The following is a 15,918-nucleotide window of genomic DNA, read 5'->3' on the forward strand; positions in this document are numbered from 1 at the left end:
ACGGTGCATGAAAACACTATTATTTTTTTAAATAAATCCTTTACACTAAATGACAAGTACAGTAAGCAACACTGTCACTGTACTTCTTATATATGTGGCTGACATGTTTCTATCTATCTAATCTATGTGTGAAGCTCTATTCTGTCTGTTATAAATTGTCGGGTGCCGCTGCTGAATTGCCGGCCGGCTTTTTTAAAGAGACGGTGCACGAAAACACTAATATTTTTTTTAATAAATCCTTTACACTAAATGACAAGTACAGTAAGCAACACTGTCACAGTACTTCATATATATGTGACTGACATGTTTCTATCTATCTAATCTATGTGTGAAGCTCTATTCTTTCTGTTGTAAATTGTCGGGTACCGGTGAATGCCGCTGATGAATTGCCGGCTTTTCATGTCATTCTACATTATTCTTAGTTGTTTTACTTCATGTAGAATTAACCTACAAGGAAAGAAAGGGTTTATTTTCATTCCGATATTTGTGTCCCATTGACTTGCATTGGTTTCCGGTATCGGAATCGGCGATATCCGATACTTTTTGGGTATCGGCCCGATCCAATCCGATACGATATTTCCTGATATCGGAAGGTATCGCTCAACACTAGTTGTAATCAAAAAACAAAAGGAAATTAATAAAGAGCAAGTGAAAAGCAAGGTGGACAATGAAATATCCACATAAGCCCAAACAGACCTGCCTCAATATTAGATGCTTAATCAAAAATAGACACAACTCTTATGACTGGAAAAAAGGATTTTTCCATAAGAGTAGAAAGACCGCTGCACCTAAGATTTTCAACCAATACAGTGAAAATTGCATAAATAATAGGCCAATAATTTATCTCAATGGAATATCAAAATTGAAGAGCTGTCGTTAAACTGAACACCTAGTGGCGCACTATAGTATACTGAAAAAAGAGAACAAGCATCAAAGACAGACCCATCAATTAAGGTGCAGCGTGCATGTTAATATAAACTATAGAGTTGGACAGATAGAGGAGCATCTCCACATATTCCCTCCCTTCCCCCAATCTCCCACTCCTACAAAATGAAAGGAGGGGAGAGTGACCTCTTAGGCATATTAACATAAAGTGCCAGAAAGGGCATGTCACTCAAATTGGCAGTGGGGGAGATGTTGTTCTTACCAGGGGTGGTGGTGGGCAGTCAGTGGGCTTTAGGACAAACCACGTGCGTCCCCGATGCGCGTTTCGCGGCAACTACGGCCGCTTTCTCAAGGGGCGGTGAAAATAATGGGAAGCAGGCACCCTTTTTGAATCATTAGTGCCGGTCACGTGAGCGATCACGTGACCGGTCACATGTGTGATGGGGGCGTGCGCTGGTGCCCTAGCGACGCGAAGCTGGCGCATGCGCCCGCCGTAACCCGCGCCAGACCACGCCCCCAGGCCGTCAAGACACCATCGCGCACGCGCGGGCACGCCGCTCAAAGAGCGGAGGTGCCCGACCGTGCGCGGACGTCATACAGACAGCCGGAGGCGCGCCGAACAGCAGGGAGGCCGGCGCATGCGCACCACGTCCCAGGGCAACAGTGCACGCATAGAAGTTACATATACACAGAACCAGGAAAGACAGAGCAGGAATTAAACAGGGAATTTCATATCATGACACCATATCCATGACAATTTGTCCATCAAGCCCTTTTCTTTGTCTTTTTCCATATTTCTGTCATCCCATCCTTAATTTCTATGGAACATCTGCATCACACAATCATTTGGAGTAAATAAAGATTGATCCAATAAGGTGCAAAGAGAGGAGTTATGTTATTATCTGAAAAAAAGCTGAAAAATGTATACAATTAAAAACAAGAATTAAATGAAAACCAAAACAAAAACAAAAAAAGGGAAAACGGAAAAAAAAAAAAAAAATTAACCCCAGACTAGACAAATATATCCCTCGGACACAGTGAGGGTAACAAGGAGAGGGTAATTGTATGAATTAAAATTAACCAGAAAAAACCCAACATCACAAGAAGGAGGAAAAAGAGAGGGACTCATTTAGTCCACGGGGCGACAATGTCCCAAGTGTCACTATCCACTTAGCTTCAACCTGCGCCAATACACTTGTCTGAAGCTAGGCCATGCCCTCTAGTCAGCCACACCCACTGGACTGCTGCATCACTAGTCGGGCGCGGCCTCGCGGTGCAGCGGAGTCAATAAGAAAGGAAAATCATAGCCTGTATAAAAGCAGAAACTGGAAATGCAGCAGCCATTTTGAGGTGAATCTGGACATTGAGAGGCCATCACAGCTTAGCCATAGAAATGGGGAGAGAAAGCCATCATGAACAAATTGTACAGACAGTATGTGACAGCACAACTGCGAAGAAAATCAGTGTTTGTGGAAAAGTGACTAATACAGAGTAAGATAGGGAGAGATAACAGGGTCACTGTGTTACTAGTTACCACCCATTTATCCATAGCCATATACATTAGGGTCACTTTAAGATTACTAAGGTTGTGTTTGTGTTAAAGAGCTTGAAAGGGGTTGAATACAATCCTAAGAGACCTCAGAGTGTCATATACATATTTTTCAGGGCAATTTCCTGCTGAAAGTCATCTAACCTGGCAAATCTGAATTTCAAAAGATTCACTTATCTTTAGTTTTCATGTTTGGTATAACTAATAGAGCTGGGTACTTTTCTTTAAAAAAATCTTTCATTAACTATAGTTCAAAGCTACATATACAGCCGCTTAAATCTCTGCAGGAGTGCAGATTACTTAATTTGTTAACATGATTTTAAGCCATTGTCATAAAATAAATAAGTGACCTGTAATATGACAATTTTGCCCCCTCCAGACATCCAAAGCAGGCATAATGATGGCTCAAACAGATTTCCAGTGTGAGGAGCCTGACAAATAATTCACACTATCGTTCCCTTTATTATATGAAACTTTTTGAAATTAGCATCCAAACTTTTTAGTTGTTGATTGGAATTGTTCCAGATCAGTTCCTCCTCAATATTCCCCAATTTTTGGGGAATAGATGGATATTTATATAAGATTTTAATAAATATACCTGTATATACACACACATTGTATATACACTCAGTTTATATCCATATCCATGCTGATCTGTGTAGTGCTTGGAGGGTTAATGTGCCATGTAATGTTCTACTATGTGTGGGCAAAAACCAAAATGATCATATTGAAATAATTTAAACTTCCTGTAAAACCATTACATGCATTTATTTTATTATACAGGCTATACCCCCGGGCACCTAATCTGCTCCTCATCTAATTCATCAATACATGAAGCTATTTTAAATATCCGCAGATCATTATTCCCTTTGTACCATCACACATAATGGTTTTATTAAGAGATTAAGAATACAGTCCCTGTAAATGGCTTATACAATGTATAGTTGGCTTGAGGACATTTCTTTTATTGAGAACTATAACTTTGATAATTACCATACTTTGCTCGGTAATATCTGTGTATGTTAGCTGTGTGCTCTGAAATTATATCTGTAGCCTTTATTTCATTCCATATTCATTGTATGGCAACATATATGAGACCTCTCAGTACTGTCCATAATATTACAGCAGGACACTGATATAGTGACTATGTTTTCCTTGTCATTTATAGTATAATGCAACACTTGTCCTAAACTAATGCTACAGTAGGTATTTTGGTGAATGATTTTATATATTCCAAATTGCTATTTAAGAGATTAGAGGGGTATTCTCAAGATGTTTCTTGAGCAACTCAAAGCCAATCAGTCTCCTTACAATCTCCCTACTTCCTGGTTTCTGGCAGGGCGGGCTCTCCTCCTTGAGTGACATTTCTGGTGAGTAGCAGAACTGTAGTATTAGTAGAACTATAAAGCTCAGAATATATTCTGTGGAACACATTCAGTTATCAGTGGTTTATTCTGGAATTTACACAGTTATCACTGTATTATTACACTGTATGTGTAGAGATAACAGGTCATTTGAACAGTGATTAGGAGACATGCACTGAAATCTGCAGGCTTGTGATTTTTCTACATTTATAACAGCAGCTCATGAAAAGTTAAGTGGGAGGGTAAGGGAGATAAGCACAAAACTGCTATTTAGAAATCAATGGGCTGGAGAGAGATGGCTGGGACACCAAGAGTCAACCTCTCTCCTGGAATGTAACTACTGCACCCTCTGCCAGAGTCTGCGCAGTCACTAGAGACCAAGCTCCATGGAAACCAGCTGTACAATATGAAAGATAAAAGCTCTCATTCCAGGAGAATGACAGCAGATAGAAAATAAAGTCAATTGCAAACTTGCTTATTTTTATGCTGTCTAACTAAGTACAGAAATTTAATAACTTGATAATACTCCTTTAAGGTATGTTACACTCAGGTAATGGAGTTTTCCACATAAAAAAAAAATATTTTTTGCAATTCCATATTTCTAATGTACTTCTGGTAACAAAGCTCCACTGATCTTCACAATTCTCTTTCTGTCCTAGCAGCTCTACGCCCAACACTGTTGTGTATGAAAGTGGACTGGCTGACTGTTTATTTTAATAGCTAATCCAGCCCCTTATTCTGTCTGTGTATTGCCTATTGTCTTGACTATTGAAATGAGCAGTCGATCATCTCCCATTAAATACATGTCTGTTGACTTTCTTTCCTTTTTCAAGCAAATAAGAAGATGTGGAGCTGCAGGGACTTAAAAGGGCATTCTCAAGTTCTTAAATTGCTTTAATTTGTTAGACAGCATGAAAATAAACAAATTTGCAATTAACTTGCTTTTTCTATCTTTCATTCAGCAATGACAACTTTTATCTTTTATAGTGTACATCTGGTTTCCACAGAGATTAGCCCCCACACTGTAAAACAACAGTGCTAACCACTGAGCCATAGTGCTGTCCCAGCATTACTTTGAAATGCTCAAACAACAGCTTGAAAATTCTCCTTTAAGTTTACAAAATCTTCTCAAATTTGATTCAGCTAGATATGCTCAATTCGAGGGATGGCAGGATAAGATATTTGATTTGGATTGAATACATTTGATTGATTTGCATTGCATTTGGCAAAAAGGGGTTAAAAATATTAAACTCTTTACTCACCTCTCATTGTCCCTACCTATACTTGTCCGATCTCAATTCTTCCAGCTCTGTGCTCCAGTTGGCTACTCTTTGGTCTTCTCCTCCCTCATGGTCTTTTGTTGTGTGAAGCCAGTGATTAAGGCTACTTTCACATGTCCGTATAATACCAGTACCCGAAAAAAACGGTACCATTGTCATCAGGGTTTTTGATCATTGTGCCATCAGTGAGCCATCAGTGTGTCAATAGTGTTCCATACATTTTTTTCCTGTATGGCTTAAGAAAAATAAATTCCAAAGCTTCTCCTATACTTTGCAATGTTAAACACGTACAGCACACGGTTGACACACGGATGCCATCCATGTGCTGTATGACCAATAGACCTTGTCATCCGTGCTGCTTGTAAAATGTGGACATGTCTCAGTGTGGTTTGCACGGTATGTGTATGTGTATAGCACCATAGATTATAATGGGTATGTGTGGCATCCGTGAAAAAAATGTGCTGGAAATGCAAACATGGGAGGAGGCCTAACTGTGACATGGGGCAAGTTTCATGCTAAATATTAGTGATATGTGTGCACCACAAACAATGACATGGGATGCGATCCATGACATCTACATGCATGGGGTCTAGTCTGCAGTATCACTCGGCAGTAGAACCGAAGGGAGAAGACCAGAGAAGAGCTGATTGGAGGATCAGGAAGCGATAGGACAAGTATAGGAAAGGCAAGAAGGAGTGAGTCTAAGACTTTATTATTTTTTAACACTTTCAGAATGGTTGGATTACGTAAATAGAATCCCGAAAACAATTGTTGGAATACAGATTTTTGGGGAAATTTGTAACAAATTTTATTCATTTAGAGTCAATTTGCTTATCTGTAGCAGAGACCAAAGGTAACAAGGGGTTTTGGTTACAAAAATGCATTAGCAAAGGATAAATCACACATCCCCTTTAATGGAATTTGCAATGGAGCCTCCAACGCAAATGTGAACAGAACCTAGTTCCTTTTATAGTAGTCAAAGAAGTAGCTAATGTGCTGCTAATGGCATTGCATGGGAACTCTGTGCTATGGTATGCTAGGCGCTCTGTCATCACATGATATTATATGAAATGTTTACAGTTGGTGAAACATCAAATGAGCACCCTAAGGCTTCTATCTATTTCTCTTTGTGTCAGTTTGGTTAGAGGATTGTAGATCTTTGCAGATGAATTACAATGTTATCCTTTATAGCTTGTAATACCAAATTGCATTTCATTTTACTTCTTCAATCTATATCATTTAGTATGTTAAGGACTTCTTTATATTGTTTTCTAATGTGCCAATATAGTGCCACGCTAAGAAAAAGTGTCTTTTAGTGGTTTCTTGGAGATCAAGGCTGCCAAGTTCGTGCCCTCTATGATTCCCCTGTAATAAAAAAATAGTTATATATGTTTTCTAATACAGGTCTCAGTAAGAAATCAAATCAGATGATTTTATGTGCAGCAACAGAGTCCTGTACACCAGACACTATATTGTAGTGCCACAGGCAAAATATACATTTATTAACAATTCCTTCTGTTCCTTCCGACCAGTTCCAAGTAGCATCCTTTGGGGATGAAAGGCCGAATGTAGGCTACTGTAGATGGAGGCTTGCATTCTGCAGACCAATGTTCCCCAACTCCAAACCTCTAGAGTCGCCAATAGATCATGTTTTCAGGATGTATTGCACAGATGATGGAATTATCACCTGTGAAACATTATGGAAATCCTGAAAACATGATCTGTTGGTGGATCTAGAGGATTGGAGTTGGGGAACACTGGTGCAGACAGACTCACGCGCAGTAGTAATAGCAGGGATTTGATGTCTTCACTTTAGCCTTTTTCTATGATCATAAATGAAGATATTCTGAAACATGAACTTTCTGGTTTTTTTTTGCTAGAATGGTAATTTCTTTGCTTTATGACTCTATGTTGCAATATTGTATTGATTGACTCTTCCACAATAAATGTATTTTACAATATTGAAATTGTGTAAATGTGGAAAATACAAAAGAAATGGACACAAATCAGATGTTACAGATTTTTGGCTTGGGTTGTTTGCAGTCTGGAAAATGTAACGTGTAAGTTATTGGTCACTGACTGCCTTAGAAGAACTGTTCTCTATTATTATAACCCATAGTCCTGTGATAATATGAGAGCAATGAATGGAGCGTGTATAGGGAGAGCTATGGCACTGCACGTAGGTCAAAATATCAGGTATCTCAAGAGGGAGTTTGACATGTGATACAATGCACAGCACTTCTATATATTGTCTGTGATACTTAGCCTGTTTTCTTTCTGTTCTGTCTAGGCCTGTCCCGGGCTCTCTTTCCTCACTACTGCATCTCCACAACAGACAACGACAACCCATGCCTGCCTCTATGCCTGGCACGCTGCCCAACCCCACCATGCCTGGATCCTCTGCTGTGTTGATGCCTGTGAGTTATTATTTTATCTGCAATGATTAGGATAGGAATCATATTACTGTGGTGAGATATAATGTCATGTAAAGCATGTTTTATCAATTTCTACCTATTTTTTTATTTAGCCTTCTTTTATTTTAACCAAACTATTTGTTGGAATTTCGATTACAGTAGTAGTTTGTGATAATTCCGGCAGTGTTGGACAATTACTATATCTATATATTATTAATTATCTGAAAAGAAGAAAAAAAAATTGTATTTTTGTGCAATGGGGATGTCAACTTGCATATTGTAAAAATACTCTGATAATAATGGAAAGTGTGCTCTGTAGGGTATGTAAAGTATCAGTAGGTTCCTTCAGGGTATATGGCCACTAGAGTGGTCCATTGTTCCCATCATGTTCCTAAACACTCACTTACTTCGTGCACATCTGGGTAAAAAGAAGAATTCAAAACATAGGTAATCGTGTCTGAACTTGTGTGATGTCTACATGTGCATCAAGGTTCAGGTTTGGGACACGTCGTAATGTAATTCCTGTATTAGCAGACACAGTTTAATTGTGAGTACAGTATACGTTAATATAGGGTTATCAAACATAAGTCGTGATCCTCGGTGGCTGGTAATAAACAAGTATTAAGAACAGCAGAGTAATAACAGATATTTCATCATGTAGCATCACTGCTCAGTTATTACTCCAGATTAACGCTGTTAATTGCTGTTATTTTTCGCCTTTACTAATGATGGTGATTCTAAAGATCTCGCTTATAAACTATGACAGGACGTAGGGAATTGCTTAGGAAATTTTAAAGGGAACTTCTCATGTTGAAAATAATATGCGATCTGCTGGCAAGATGTTATAGAGCAGGAGGAACTGATTCGGGTGATATATGTTTTTATAGGAAACATTTTAGCAAAAATTGCATTTTATTCACTGAAAGCCCTGATGTTTGCATGTGTATGAGTCCAGTGGGCGGTCCTATTCAGTGACTGACAGTCTTCCCTATACAACTGTGCATATAAAGATAAGCATCAATCACTGAGTAGGACCGCCTACTGGACTCCAATGCTTACAAACACCAGGGATTTCAAAGAGTAAAATACAAATTATACTGAATCTTTTACAACAAACTTTTGTATACCATGCTGCCTATGGTTCAGATTGCATGTACGACATGACAGATTCCATTTAAAGGGGATGTCCAGGCTTGGGGCTCAAGTCTGCAGTTACTCAATGTGACTGCAGACTTGTGAATCCTCACAACTCACAGAGTGCTTGCTGTCAGGATGCTTTGGTGCCAGCGCTGACAGAGGGGCGGGTGCGTGACCACAAGTAGGCAATTTGCATTCTTGCGGCTACTAGGGTTGAGCGAGTATGTTCTGTCCGAGTATGCTCGGGCCGAGCTCCGAGTATTTATAGCTGCTCGGTGATATGGTTGAATCGCTGCCGTGTGCATGATTTGCAACTGCTTGACAGCTTTATTACATGTGAGGAATGTGTAAGAAATAGACATTCCTCACATGTAATAAAACTGTCAAACAGTTGCAAATCATGCACACTGGAGCGATTCAACCATATCACCGAGCAGCTATAAATACTCGGAGCTGGGCCCGAGCATATTCGGCGAAAGGGTTAATAGAACATACTCGCTCAACACTACCAGCTACGTGACGACTAGACATGCACAGCCTCACTCAATACAAGTAAATTTAGCGAGTCCAGACACGTCTACTAAAAATGTGTCCAGAAGAATGTAAATCACATACATGAGGTCACATGACTGCCCGTTTCCAGTTCTGCCATCGGAGAATCTTGACAGCAAGTACACTGCGCGCTGTAAGGATTCACAAGTCTGCAGTCACATAGAGTGACTGCAGACTTAAGACCCAAGCCTGGACAACCCCTTTAAGATCTCATTTATAATGTATCGTTTATAAGTTGTCAGCATATCAACCCCGGTATACTAAATGTAAGACATCATGTGAACTAGTTGGCATGTCATTGTTTTGGGTATTTTGTTTTGTTTTGTTTTTGTTTCTTTTTGCTGTGGAAGAAAGCTATACAGTACTATCCAGAATGTATAAACAATGGGAGAATATATTTTCATTGATTTAGGGAGTATTACAACATCTGCATCTATATATGTTTTTTACTGGAAAAAAGGATATTTTTTTCCAGATAGTTTTTACTGGTTTAGATAGTGACAAACTGTGGGGAGGTGCAGATGGTGTGTATAGAGGAGTAAACCTTTTTCTCATCAAATGAATTAAAAATGTATTTAATTTTAATTTTAGATATATTGAAAGAAACTGCTTTACATTTCAATGCACCTCCTATTGACAATAATGGAGAAAAAATGTATACTTCTTTATACGTTTTTGTTTTTTTGGGGGATAAAAAAAATGGTCAACTATGTTTTTTTTACATTCCCAAAAAAAATCAATACGAGGAAAACCTTACAAAATGTAGTGAAAAGAATAATATTTTTCACTATGATTTGCACAGTTTTAGTCTATAGGAATGCATCCATATATATCTAAATATAGTTTTTTTGCAATTCAGGCATACATGCTCGGTGGATTGCACTGTATAAATGTGTCTCTAGCCTTAGCTCTCTTCCAGGTGAAAGAAAGCTGTATCTCTAGTGACACCTTTTGGAAGTATCTACCCTTTAACAAGCCTGGCAACATGACTTAGGATACAAGCTAAACCATCTTTGGACTTTTAGGGTAACTACTTCCAATAAATGGCTCAGGCAGCTTTATTTTACCTTGATGAGGGCTCATTTGTTTCCACTTGACTTTGGGCCCCCATACACAATAGACTAATTAATGTTGACTGAACCCGCCGATATCGATGAGTTTGGACGACGGTCTGTGTATGGGACTGTCGGCCGACAAATTGTCGGGAGAGAGGTCAACCATGCATGACTCTATAAAGGTTCAATATTGATTTGTAAGATTGCTACCTCCAATAGGTAACCCTGTTCTCTTGCTTTGTGAAGACGCTATTTGCATACACTATTAAATACAATAATGACGTATATGCCATAGAAAGAAACCATTTGGTACTATGGAACTTTAAAGAAAGGGGCCAAGCCCTGGTTGGTTCCATTACCTTGTGACTGGGTTTCTCCAGACTAACTGCACTGCTCTCAAACATGGGACTATGGAACTGGCCCAAGAGAGTGAAAAGACAAGCCTTGTACAATAATGTTGACCCAATCTTGCTATGAGGTTTCTCTATATTATGTATTTATTTAACTTTTGAAGATGGATTGTTGAAGATCTAGTTTATCCATAGTACATTAACTAAATTGGATTCAATTAACCAAACTATACCACAAAGTACATTTATTACGTATTCACAGGATAGGTGATAATTGATTGCTGAGGGCTCTGCCTCTCAATTCAGTGTCAATGGGGCTAACCCTATTTTGACGTTTTGTACTGTGAGGACAGGAACAAGCAGCTCAGTAATTGTTGTGATTGCCGAGACGTGACCCTAGACATACTAAAGGATTGAGTTTGCAGAACCTAACGATTCCATTGATAGAGACTTTTGGCTCCTTCATTTGTGATTCTTTGTAACTGCTTCATACTTTTCTTTGTCCAGTCTTGGTTTTCCATATTTCTTCTCAGTTGTTTACATTATTCTTCTTACATTCCCTTCTGTTCTTGATTAAATCTCCAGAATATCTTTTTTTTTATTCTTGATATATATATATTCTTGCTCCAATCTCGGAAACATCTTCTTAATGAAAACCAATTATTTATATTAGACTTCCCCACGGGGTCAGGAGCCTTTTCATATAGCAGCAGCCTGGCTTTGTTCTTCTTTTAACACACACACATATTGTGTCCTGCTTTCATTTTTGCTGATTAACATGGAACCATCCTTTGTCTGGTCAATTTTAAGTAATAGCAAAGGGGCTTTTGTGGTAACAAAATCATTTTTGGAATGCTTACTGGAAATGCGAAACATATCGTGCCGTGTTGGGAGAGAACTAATTTTTCCCTTTTTTCAACGTTTTCCTCCACCCTCCCTCTTTTTGCACTTAGAAAAAAATGTCAGGGTTTTTTTTTTTATACAAACCACGAAAGAGATCAGCACTAAGTTGACCTCTGTTGGGGCTATCAAATTCCACTGTGCAGATGTATCTCTCGGTAAAGCTAGCTGACACGCCTGATTCGCAAGGCATGACAGTTTATCAACTTGCAGATTATGTAGCCATGTACCATGACTGGAAAAAAAAAACCTTCTTATAAAACAAAAACATTTTCAAGAAGTATAATGTGATACTACAAGGCACCGAAATAACTGGTGAAGACCTTTTCCGTAACAGCTTAGAGCACGTGATAAAAAGGATTATGCATTTAAAAGCTTTTAACACTAAAGTTGTCCACTGATAAGAATGAGTTTGTTTCGCTGCCATGTTGATGGCTATTTGTGATAAATACGGTAAAGCTAAACCAGCCTGCTTGTCACATCAGCGGGCCAAGGAGACCAGAAATATGATCTCCTCTGCTTTCCCCCAGAGCCTTCCTTCTAGTAACATTCTGGCAGCACTTACCCTTCTGTAATGATCAAATGTATCACAAACCTTCACGTTCTGATTACTTTGCAAAGAATATACCATTTTCATCCTTGGGAAAATGCCATAAATTTCTGTTCTGTTTCAACACATGCTTTTAAAGCTGCAATTTCTTCTATAATAAATATACATTGTTTATACAATGTACTAAATGCTTTGCTCTTGGCTCTTTTTCTGAAAAGATTTATTGTCTTATCTATTAGTGCTGCTTTTCTCTATCGTTATTTACCTTCAGTTCTGATATCTAGTAAGAAGCCAAGTTCATTTTTTTAGCCATGCTGACGTGCCATCATTCAAAGTCTCATAGCATTGTAAAAGATAAAGATTATTGGGACTATCTAAATGCCCTCTCAATGCAGTACTGGCCATAGACTTTTCTTATAGCTGTCACTTACCTGCTATTTTAGTGGTAAAGTGATAAAATCTAATTTCTTTAGGGATTCTCCAGTGCCGTAACTATAAACTTCGGGGCCCCGGGGCAAAACTTCATAGTGGGGCCCCTCAACATTTCAATCACTAGAGGTTGTGCGAAACGTGGTGAAGCCTGCTACGCATTGTTGTATACAACACACAGGCTTCACCACGTTCCACAAGACCTTTAATAGATTTTGTTGTTTATGATGCAAGTTTTAGAAGTTAAATATTCAATGAATATGTTTGGAAAATTAATAAGGTGAATAATTCCAAATATTGCACAATTTTCAAATAACTGTATATGTTTATTAAATAGCAGGGCTTCTCACCGTTTGTCACAGAGATATATGTGTCTGCTGAGACTGTCTCCTCTCAATGATGCTGAGAGTTTGTTACAGTCATTGTGCACTGTGCCTGCCTTGCCAACTCTCTGTGATCTCCAGACTAACATATTGTTACAAATCTTGTGCTATGAGACTCTCTAGGCCAGTGCAGGTTTCCATTCATTGACAGCTGGCAGAGCTCCTGGAAATTATTGAAATGATAGTCTCTCCTGTCCTCCGGGTGACATTGTCTGACAGGAATATAGGAGCTGGGTATTTTATGAGAAATTAAAGTATTAAAATACAATTTTTTACCATCAGTTTGGGGCCCCTTGGGTGGTTGGGGCCCCGGGGCAGTGCCCCGGCTGCCCCAGTTGTAGTTACAGCCCTGGGATTCTCTAACTTACTCTATTATCTGCTCAAGCGTAGATGAAAAATAAGTTATCCCATGTCTTGTGTTCTGACATCTTCGATCAATATATTTACAAAAGTGAACATGCGCAATACCCAATCATCCGAAATTAGTCTAAGGGAATCTACACTGCTGAATATTCTGGTCCGTAGTACACATCCACAAAAAGTTTAATTTACATACTTAAAGTGATTGCTGTGACTGAACATGTCATTTCACACCTGACAACCCTTTAAAGATAAGTCTGCAGTCACTCTGCAGACTTGTGAGTCCTCACAGTTCACGTTCTGTGCTCTATGAGGATTTACCAGTGTCAGCGCCGGGAACGTGACCGCAAGTAAGCGATATGCATACTCCCGGCTAGAGCCTGACTAGACTGCTTCCGGCCTTGCGCAACACACTTGTCTAGTCGGGGTTCTGGCCGGGAGTTTGTATATTGCAAACTTGTTTCCACATGACCGCCGTTCCCGGCGTTGACACCGGCGAATCCTCACAGAGCGCAGTGCGTTCGTCGGGAGGGTTCACAAGTCTGCAGTCACATAGAGTGACTGCAAACTTGTCATTTTAGACCAGACAATCTTTTTAAGTCTGTACCTTGTTTGGAAATGTTCCGTTGATAACATGTTATTTAAAAATGTGAAATCATAGTAATTTTTTAAATTAGTCTCATAGATCTCATTTGTTAGATTACAGATTATAGGTAGAGATGAGCGAATCTCCTAAAATTTGTTTTGGGTAGATTCACCTGCAGATTGGATTAAGTCCAAATAGAATAAGTCTGAATTGAAAGCGCCTTGAAAAACATGTTTATTGTGTTCTAAGGTCCATTCCAGCCCCCAAAGTACAATAAACAAAGGACAGGGAAGAGGTTAAAAAATAATAAAAATTATATACTCACCTATTGTTAATATGGGGGGGGGGCAATGAACCTCACTAATGATCGACAGACTGGTGGAGTGGGTAAAACGGACCCTGCAGATGAGGGCTTACAATCTACAAGGGAAAGAGGAAGGGAGGTGAAGCTAAAAGCTGTTTATATTGCACTATATTGGCAGCAGGGTTTTGAAGGTTGTAGACTTTTTTAAGAGTTGGGTTTTCAAAAGTTTTAAAGGCTTTAGCAGAACCTGTCAGGTCAATAATGCTATTAACCAGCAGATATAGGGCTTATCTGCAGGTGAAAAGTGTTATCGAGGTGCCCAACCACAGTACTGAAAAATGTGTCACCAGGGAGAAAATAACCTTTATTTCTCTCAGGATCTGCCGGCTTTCAGTCATGCAGGCGGGCAATTACAGTTACTGTTCACAGCACTAAAAGTGGCAGCTGTAAGCACAGCCCGGCACTGACTGACAGCTGGTTAATGCAGTCAGTGCATCAGTTAATTTTTCCAGGGTGCCGCACTTTCAGTACTGTGGTCGGGCACCTCCATAACGTTATTCACCTGCAGATTAGCCCCGTGTCCCGATCTCCAGATATCAGCGCTGATCAAAGAAGTTCCAGTTCCGCTTCCAGTTTCATCATTGCTATATGTAAAGCCCAGTTCTGGAAAAACATTGTTTGGATAGATGAAACTGAGATCAACCTGTATCAGAATGATGGGAAGAAGAAAGTATGGAGAAGGCTTGGAGCGGCTCTTGATCCAAAGCATACCACATCCTCTGTAAAATGGTGGAGATCTGAAAATCTATGCTTCAATTGCATCTCAGTTGTTTAATTTTAAATAAAAAATAGTGACATGTATAGCCCAAATCACAAAGATTCGGTCACTGTTAAAATATTTCTGGGCCTAACTGTATATACCTATTGATGTTCTTACATTCCACATATATTCACAAGGGCAAAATTAAGTATTGTCTGCTAAAAAATAGTCACGCTTACTTAGATAACTATAGCTATAAGCTGTCTATAAGGTCAAACAAGCCTAACAGTCCTACAAGCCGCCCTTGTAAATATAAATGTAAACTAAGAAAACCAGTCAGGGGCCTTATTATAACTGCAGTAATGTCAGTAAGTTGAAGCACTAGACAACTTTTAGACATTCATAACCCAGTCTAATATTAGAGCTACAACACTGGGACCCCCCAATAATTCAACTTATCCAAACAGATCATTGTAAAACTCCATAGAGCAGGGGTGAGGAACCTTCTTTCTACCAAGGGCTATTTGCATATTTACACCATCCTTCGGGGGCCGTACAAATCCCTCCCTAACTCCGCCCACAAAGTATGTCCTGACGCTGGCACTGGTGTCAGGATGTAATATTTTATTGCGTGCGCCTCATCATTCAGTAGTGAACATTGCGTGCGTGTGCTCACAGAGCAAGAAGAAATTGAAAGTCCGGTGGCCATCAAAACACAGCTGTCGGCCCAAACAAACACTGTGGTCCCTGGGAATCTGCACGGGGGCTGGAAAAAAGGTCATCGAGGGCCGTAAATGGCCCTCAGGCCTCAGGTTTCCCACCCCTGTAATAGAGGTTTCATTTCTGTTCAATTAAAGCACAGATGAACGAGTGTTGCTGTATTTGTCTGCTTTATGGCCGAATAAAAACAGGCACAATCATATAATTCTATAGCGTTTAGAGAAAAGGCAACAACTTGGTAATGTGGACTTTAATGGATTTCTTGTCTAGTCGTATCGCTTTCGAACTCCAATCAATAAGTACCTATGTACAGATAAACCATAAACAGTTTTTGTTCTAT

General features: G+C 39.3%; 1 protein-coding gene across 4 annotated transcripts in view; it reads left to right on the forward strand.

The window, feature by feature from the left end:
• The window catches only part of CREB5 (cAMP responsive element binding protein 5), a 613,433-nt gene that overhangs the window by 469,170 nt on the left and 128,345 nt on the right, over positions 1 to 15,918 (forward strand). For all 4 annotated transcript variants that reach the window (XM_073677914.1, XM_073677916.1, XM_073677917.1 and 1 more), the window contains one exon: positions 7,369 to 7,495. In XM_073677914.1, the coding sequence (XP_073534015.1) occupies positions 7,369 to 7,495 (127 nt within the window). The remainder of the gene's footprint in view (positions 1 to 7,368; positions 7,496 to 15,918) is intronic.

This window comes from Phyllobates terribilis, unplaced genomic scaffold (assembly GCF_046119375.1).
Source record: "Phyllobates terribilis strain yellow unplaced genomic scaffold, ASM4611937v1 Scaffold_4__5_contigs__length_816908805, whole genome shotgun sequence".
Taxonomy (NCBI): Eukaryota; Metazoa; Chordata; class Amphibia; order Anura; family Dendrobatidae; genus Phyllobates; species Phyllobates terribilis.